At 37.3% G+C, this 7,619-nt stretch overlaps 1 protein-coding gene across 1 annotated transcript in view; it reads left to right on the forward strand.

Moving 5' to 3' along the window:
• The first annotated feature begins 599 nt into the window (after positions 1-599).
• The window catches only part of LOC107559380 (vacuolar protein sorting-associated protein 4B), a 15,489-nt gene continuing 8,469 nt past the window's right edge, over positions 600-7,619 (forward strand). The window contains exons 1-8 of the mRNA XM_016243176.1: positions 600-811; positions 1,417-1,528; positions 1,759-1,906; positions 3,009-3,070; positions 3,158-3,277; positions 5,363-5,519; positions 6,782-6,930; positions 7,262-7,343. Of these exons, the coding sequence (XP_016098662.1) occupies positions 788-811; positions 1,417-1,528; positions 1,759-1,906; positions 3,009-3,070; positions 3,158-3,277; positions 5,363-5,519; positions 6,782-6,930; positions 7,262-7,343 (854 nt within the window). The 5' untranslated portion in view covers positions 600-787. The remainder of the gene's footprint in view (positions 812-1,416; positions 1,529-1,758; positions 1,907-3,008; positions 3,071-3,157; positions 3,278-5,362; positions 5,520-6,781; positions 6,931-7,261; positions 7,344-7,619) is intronic.

The following is a 7,619-nucleotide window of genomic DNA, read 5'->3' on the forward strand; positions in this document are numbered from 1 at the left end:
GGTTTGACAATGGAAACACTTGTTTATAGCTCAGTTATCTCACTGATGACTTCAGACGTTTGGTAGCTATATCACTTTAGTAACACACTGGCCAGTTTAGATGTGAATGTGCAGATTTCTAGTAGCCTTAAACCAATATGATAATACAGAAGAGACTGGAGTTAGTTGTCACACTCTTTATTACAGTGAGTACTTCTCAGGGTGGGCTGGGAAATATTGTTTACTGACAGGATAAGTTGTCATGTTGGGTACCTGTCATTAATATCTAATATTAGTTTAGAGAAATGTCTAATTAGTTGAGGAGAATAATTAATTTGACATGCCAGGTGCATAATTAATTAAAAGGCAATGTAATGTATTGCAAAAATATAAATTCAATGTTTTGGCAAACAGAAATTGTCATTATTAAACTGGATGAAATTAAATCACATATGACAACTTGTAGGCTACATACATTTTTAAAAATATTAATTCCAGTTATGTCACGTACAACTTTTATTACGTAGGAATGACTTGTTTTTTTTTCCTGAAACCGGAGGGCGCGCCAAATGGGCGTGTCTTGCCGTATGACGCACGACATTTTTTGGAACACGTGAGCGTGAAGGCGGAAGTGACATTCGACATTTTAATGCGGAAGTTGTTTTTTTCTCCTCTGTTATTCTAGAGTATTGAAAAATCATAAACTTACAACCCTCGTTGTTTGCTTGGAAAAACGCGACCGTTTGTTCATATATCACTGTCTTTATTTTTCCATAACACGCCGTCGCTCTTGGCTTTTTCAGCCCCTATGGCTGCCAACAACAACTTACAGGTAAGTTGGCAAACAAATGCTCTCATAGTTTATCAAACCGACAGCAAGAATGTTAACTTATGGGCTTAATTAAGATAAATATTAAGTTTAAACTTAATTTGTAAATATCTATTTTTGAAGGCAGTCATTTTGCTGTGAAGAAGTTGTCGCCGTGTCTTACTAGCACCCTCGTGTTTTCTTTAAACTTCTGTCATATAATCTAAATACACTAACAAACCTCTAATGGCCGGAATCAGTCTTGATTAAATGTATGATTAAATGTTAATCAGACAACGACGTTAGCAGGTAAAGATCAGATGAGCTAACTATAACCAGTTAGGTGTTGACTTTGAAGTTTAGGTATACATTATGTTTTGTGCTTATATGAATACAGTTATAGATTGGTTACATCTATTAATATCTGGCTCATTGTTCTAGAGAACGCTATGTTTTTTGTTTGTTTGAGAAGTAGGGTGTCCTGAAGTGTCTAATTTAGGTGCTTTCATGTAACCATGCCTGAAATTGCCCATCCGGTGCATGTTAGGACAATAAAACTGCATTAATTACTTAATAGCTGCATTGCTTTTCCTCAACCCCATTCTGAAATAATGCTGTTTACCCCACAGAAAGCTATAGATCTGGCCGGTAAGGCAGCTCAGGAGGACAAGGCTGAAAACTACGAAGAGGCCCTGCGTCTTTATCAGCATGCTGTTCAGTATTTTCTGCATGTTGTCAAATGTAAGTATGCAGCTGAAATCTTTGTTTATGTCTATCTGTAAAATAGAGTGATTTCAGCAACAGAAAACAGACAAACATCAAGAGTATTATTCCGGTCTTGCTGTTTATTTTTTTATTCAGATTATAATAGTTTGCTAAAAGCATGAGAAGACGTTACAGCATTTGACACAACAGTGGCAGCTTTCAGTCACCTCTATACCTTTAACTGTTTTATTATTTTTTTAATTAAGATGAAGCACAGGGTGACAAGGCCAAACAAAGCATTCGGGCCAAATGTGCCGAATATTTAGACCGGGCTGAGAAGCTGAAAGAATACTTGAAGAAGAAAGAGAAAGCCCCAGCGAAACCAGTGAAGGAGTCACAGTCCAGTGACAAAGGGTGGGTGCTGTGCATTTGATGTTCACTGAGTAAATACAAACATATACATGCATTCATTTGTAATGTGTGCTTGATTTCTGTGAATCAAAACATCGAAATTGATTAACTGCTACCGTATTGATCCGAATATAAGACGATGTTTTTTTTCTTGGAAACGCATCTGAAAAAACGCGGTCGTCTTATATTCAGGGTCTAGACTTTGACATGTCAATAATTCATTCATTTGTAATGTGTGCTTGATTTCTGTGAATCAAAACATCGAAATTGATTAACTGCTACCGTATTGACCCGAATATAAGACGATGTTTTTTTCTTGGAAATGCATCTGAAAAAACGCGGTGGTCTTATATTCAGGGTCTAGACTTTTTTCTGAACACAATAACATGTCCAGTGTGAATGCCCTGCTTAAAAAAAATTAATCAAATCTGGCTCTGGTGGACCCTAATTATACAGGGCTTGATCATTCAGCCCATATTTGAAAATATGTGGTTTTGCATATTCCTAACTGCTAGCGTGTGTTCTCATGTGTCTATGCAAAGCTGTGTTAGCAACTGAGACTGTGAACTTCCCCCTTTGCTGTTATGCTATTTATATAACCATTAATTAGTTTAGGGTTGGTTAGATTTTTTTAAAGTGTTTTTGGAAGAGGTTTCTTCTGCTCACCAAGGCTGCATTTATTTGATCAGAAATATAGTAACAGTGATATTGTGAAATATTATTATAATTTTAAAAAAAGAAAACATTTATAAATGTTTAAAAATGTAATTTATTCCTGTGATCAAAGCTGAATTTTCAGCATCATTACTCCAGTCTTCAGCGTCACATGATCCTTCAGAAATCATTCTAATATGCTGATTTGCTGCTCAAGAAACATTTCTGATTATTAACGATGTTGAAAACCATTTAAGTCATACATTTTATTTCAGCTTTCTTTAATTAATAGAACGTTCAAAAGAACAGACATCTTTTGAAATATAAGTATTTTGTTACGTTCTAAATATCTTTACTGTCACTTTTGATCAATTGTATGTGACCTTGCTGAATAATGGTATTAAAAAAAATGACTGACCCCATATATTTCCTATTGTATTTTTAACCCTAGGACTGAGAGTGATGGAGAAGGAGAAGACCCAGAAAAAAAGAAATTTCAGAATCAACTTTCAGGTAAGTTATTCCCCATCTTTCAAAATGAACAAAATTACTTTTTTTGGTAACGCGTTTTTAATCTTATTGTCTGATCTTTTATCACAGGAGCCATTGTCATGGAGAAGCCGAATATTAAATGGAATGATGTTGCTGGGTTAGAGGGGGCCAAAGAGGCTTTGAAAGAAGCCGTCATTCTGCCGATCAAATTCCCACATCTCTTCACAGGCAAGTGGCTATATCACTATCAACTAATGGGATGCTGCTTTCATACAATACTCTTAGACCCGGTTTCACAGACAAGGCTTAGAGTAAGCCAGGATTAGATCAAAGTTCAATTAGGACATTTAAGCAATTTTTATGAACGTGCTTAGGAAAAAACATTACTGGTGTGCATCTTGAGACAAAACAAAGGCACTGATATATTTTAAGATCAGTCAGTGCAAGTTTCTTTCAGTTGAAACCGCTCAGACTTACATTTTGGTCTAGGACTAGGCTTAAGCCTTGTCTGTGAAACCGGGGGTTAAAGTTTTAAAGGGGAGGTCTAATGCTATTACATGCATTCTGAGTTATTTACGCTGCTAAAGAGTTGGATTCTCATGCTAAGCATGGCCAAAGTTTAAAAAAATTTGTTGGATGTATGACGGGAGTATTTCTGTGCCAAATACACTCCTTCCGGGTAGGCTTGCCGCGATAGACGGTGCTGACGGTGATACCGTTGTTAAGCCGCAACACCGGTTACGTCACTTGGCCACCGCGGCACCGACCCCCACCGTCGTTTTGATTTATTTATAGTAATAAAAATCATTTAGTTCAGTAAAAGAACAGACACTACAATTAAAAACTGAACACGGCTGCTCAATGCAGCATGCCGAACGACAGTCGCATCACAGATCAGATTTAATTTCTCCAGTGAGGAGAGTGAGTCGAGCTGACTGACAAGACGAGTGAGGTGAGACAGACACGACGATGGCGGATGATTTAGCTTCGAAACTAGATGCAAAAGCGCCTGTTTGGCAATATTTTGGATTTTGAAAAGCCTTTTGATTTTTGCCATTTATCTAAGGTGATTTTGAAAGTTTTTTTAAACATTCGTTACTTATTTAATTGGTTCCACAGTGTTTGCTGATTTTTACTTTATTTAAACTTTGTGTCATTTTTTTTGTTTTTGTTACATCAAGGTGTATGCCGTGCCTCCAAGCTTTCTTACTCGTTTTGCTAATAAACTTTCTATGTTTCTTATTTATTTGGTTATATATTATACATGTTTACTTATGTCCAGTTTTGTATAGCTACCTATTTAAACTTTCTGTAAGTTATTTGTTATTTTATATTAGGCGTAGCCTGCCCTATAGCATGGTGTATTTTTATTCGTTTTGTTAATAAAAGTTCTATGTTTTATATATAGGCCTTATGCTAAAGTGAGTTTGACGTTGTATTTTGTTGTTGCATTCAAGCAATTGACTCTAAAAGCGCACGCCACTTTTACAAGCTATTTAAAAGCGAAGGAAAGCGAGGACAAGTGGGAACGCCCCCATGGTGATACTGGTATTATCGGTGTTGTCACACGTCGATTAACCTGTGGGAAAATTTCCTCACGGTCACAACCCTACTTCCGGGTTTGTATAAGTTTCGGAACGTTTTTTTCGAGCATGGCCCTTCATGATGTCATGGTGCGGAATTCCTTGTATGGGCGCTTCTCCTGGAAGAACGCATGCACACATCAACCAGAGCAAGAGCAGCCCATCAATGTGCTTCATTCAGGTCACGGAAGTCGTCGGCAGCGCTGCATTTGATTTGCTCGATAGGAATGTCTCCAAAGAACTGTGTTTTTGGTTGTGAGGGAAAGATAACCTTGTTCCGCTTCCCAAAGAACCCAGCGTTACGTGAACAGTGGATGCAGTTTATTTTTCCGGGGCTGCAACGGAGTTGTGCACGTGTGTTTGTTTGTTCCCGTCATTTCAGTGACAGATGTTTTATAAACGAGGCCCAGTCCGATGCTGGATTTTTAGATCGTTTGATACTGAAAGATGGAGCTCGGCTGTTCTTGGAGAGAAGCGTAAAGCTGTATCTTTCTTTTATAAATCTGATAAAACTAAAGACTCTTCGGAGATATGAAGGATGCAATACTACACTATAGATACTCAAGATTAACATGACATTGGCAGAAACGGTGTGTGTTATGTCCCCTTTAAGTGTTTAGTGGTCAGCAGTGCCAGTATGGGTATATCAAAAGTGCAACTGTACCAATACCCTGTAAAAGGAACTGTTGACAGAGAAGACCATTAATAATACAAATTATTTCTGTCTCAGGTAAAAGAACTCCCTGGAGGGGCATCCTTCTCTTCGGGCCTCCTGGAACGGGCAAATCTTACCTGGCCAAAGCAGTAGCGACAGAAGCCAACAACTCCACCTTTTTTTCCATTTCCTCCTCTGATCTGGTATCTAAATGGCTGGGAGAGAGTGAAAAGTGAGTCTTGTGAGGAATGATGCCGGTTACCTTTAGCTGTTTTAGCAGTTTAAGTTTTTTTCTTGTGTTGAGCTTCGCTACTGTTCAGACGTTCTTGCTTACCGCTCTACGCTTTGCTCCCTTTTGTATGTTTCTCAGATTTTAATTGCAGCAGATAAGCACAGAGCTCAAATTAAGCAATAAGCCCCATGAAGCCGTGGTTTACAGTGAATTTATAAGAGCTAAGGGGCGTCGTTAGGCACGACGACCAATTTTTTGCACCAACACACCAAATTTTTGGCAATCCACATAGGTGTTCACCAGAAAGTGAACATATAAAATATGTTTGATGAAATGTGTGTTTTGTAATAATTTACACTGAAATGTGAAGAGTACAGGCAACAATACTGTATCAGGTGTGGGGAAATGTTGATTCAGAAATGCATAATCATACGTTTCAAATCAGCTATTAATAACTCTGTTTATTTTCAAAGTATATGTCATACAAAATAAGGGATATAAAAAAGTGCCATGATGTGCAACACTGCAAAACTTCATTGGAGGGTGACATAGACAGCTGTGGTTTCTGTGCAAATCATTATATAAAGGAGCCTTCAGATTTTTTCACAGTTTGCGTCATGCTCTGATTGACAGAGACCATTTTAAGGGATAGTTCATGCAAAAATTAGTCATTATTTACTCATCCTTCACTTGTTACAAACCTGCCTGAATTTCTTTCTTCTGTTGAACACAAAAGAAAATATTTTGAAGAATGTTGGTAACAAACAGTTGCTGGTAGCCATTGACTTCAATAGTGTTTTTTTCATATTATGGAAGTCAATGGGGACCAATATTCTTCAAAATATCTTTTGTGTTCAACGGAAGAAAGAAAGTCATACAGGTTTGGAACAGCTTGACGGTGACTAAATGATGACAGAATTTTAATTTTTGCATGAACTATCCATTTAAAGTGACTGTGATTTGTCATTTCATTTACATAGAATGCAAGTCGACTTATTGTGCTTAAATTTCCAGACAGAGCAGACCTATTTAAGTGCAGTTTGTTTGTGGGATCTGTGAACAGAATTTGGTACCGAGCAAATTCACCAACTGACCTATAAATGAAATTAGTTTTCATGGCCACTCTTTCAGATTCTCTACTTTTTTAGGAAAATGATACAGAGTGAGATCTAGAGTTTTGATTGGTTAAAGTTGCTTGTCACCTGATTAGATGGTCAAAATGATGCCATGCGATGTCTAAACGTTTCCTTTCATCCCCTCAGGCTGGTGAAGAATTTGTTCACTTTGGCTCGAGAGCACAAGCCCTCTATTATCTTCATCGATGAGATCGATTCACTCTGCGGCTCCAGGAGCGAGAATGAAAGTGAAGCAGCTCGCAGAATCAAGACCGAGTTTCTGGTTCAGATGCAAGGTGAGCCTTTTAGACCTGTTACGATCCTCATTAACAGGGATGTCAAATCCTGCTCCTGGTTGGAGTTTAGCTCCAATCCTTATTAAACACACCTTAAAGAAACGGTTGAGTTATTGACTAGGCTTTGTTTGTCTGAAATGCAGTAATGTAAAATCATATAATCAAAATCTTACATATTTGTCACAATCTGATCTGTTTTTCAGGACAAAAAATACAGATTAAAAAAATCACATTGTGATATTAAAAATGATTATTTATCATTATCATTTATCAGTTTTTATGGTGTTTTAATGAACCATGAATACTATCTAATACAATAATGTCTTCATAGGTGTTGGTAATGACAATGAAGGGATTCTAGTGCTGGGAGCCACAAACATCCCCTGGACGTTGGATTCTGCCATCAGAAGACGGTAATCATTTGTTTTCATGAGTGACTGAATTTCTATTGGAGAACTGAAAGAGAACAGTCGGCGAGGAGTAATTATCAGTTAAAGATGATCTCATTAGACTCTTGTGTTAGTGTGATGCATCATGATTGAATGACATCATCGAGAGACATTGGCTAGAACAGGTTATTCAACTCTTGTAGCTCAGTATGAGCCAGAGAGCACGAATCACGTGGAATGTTATTATGAAATATCTACAGGTATGTATATATATATATATATATATATATATATATATAT

This window comes from Sinocyclocheilus grahami, unplaced genomic scaffold (genome assembly GCF_001515645.1).
Source record: "Sinocyclocheilus grahami isolate Dianchi unplaced genomic scaffold, SAMN03320097.WGS_v1.1 scaffold682.1, whole genome shotgun sequence".
Lineage (NCBI taxonomy): Eukaryota > Metazoa > Chordata > Actinopteri > Cypriniformes > Cyprinidae > Sinocyclocheilus > Sinocyclocheilus grahami.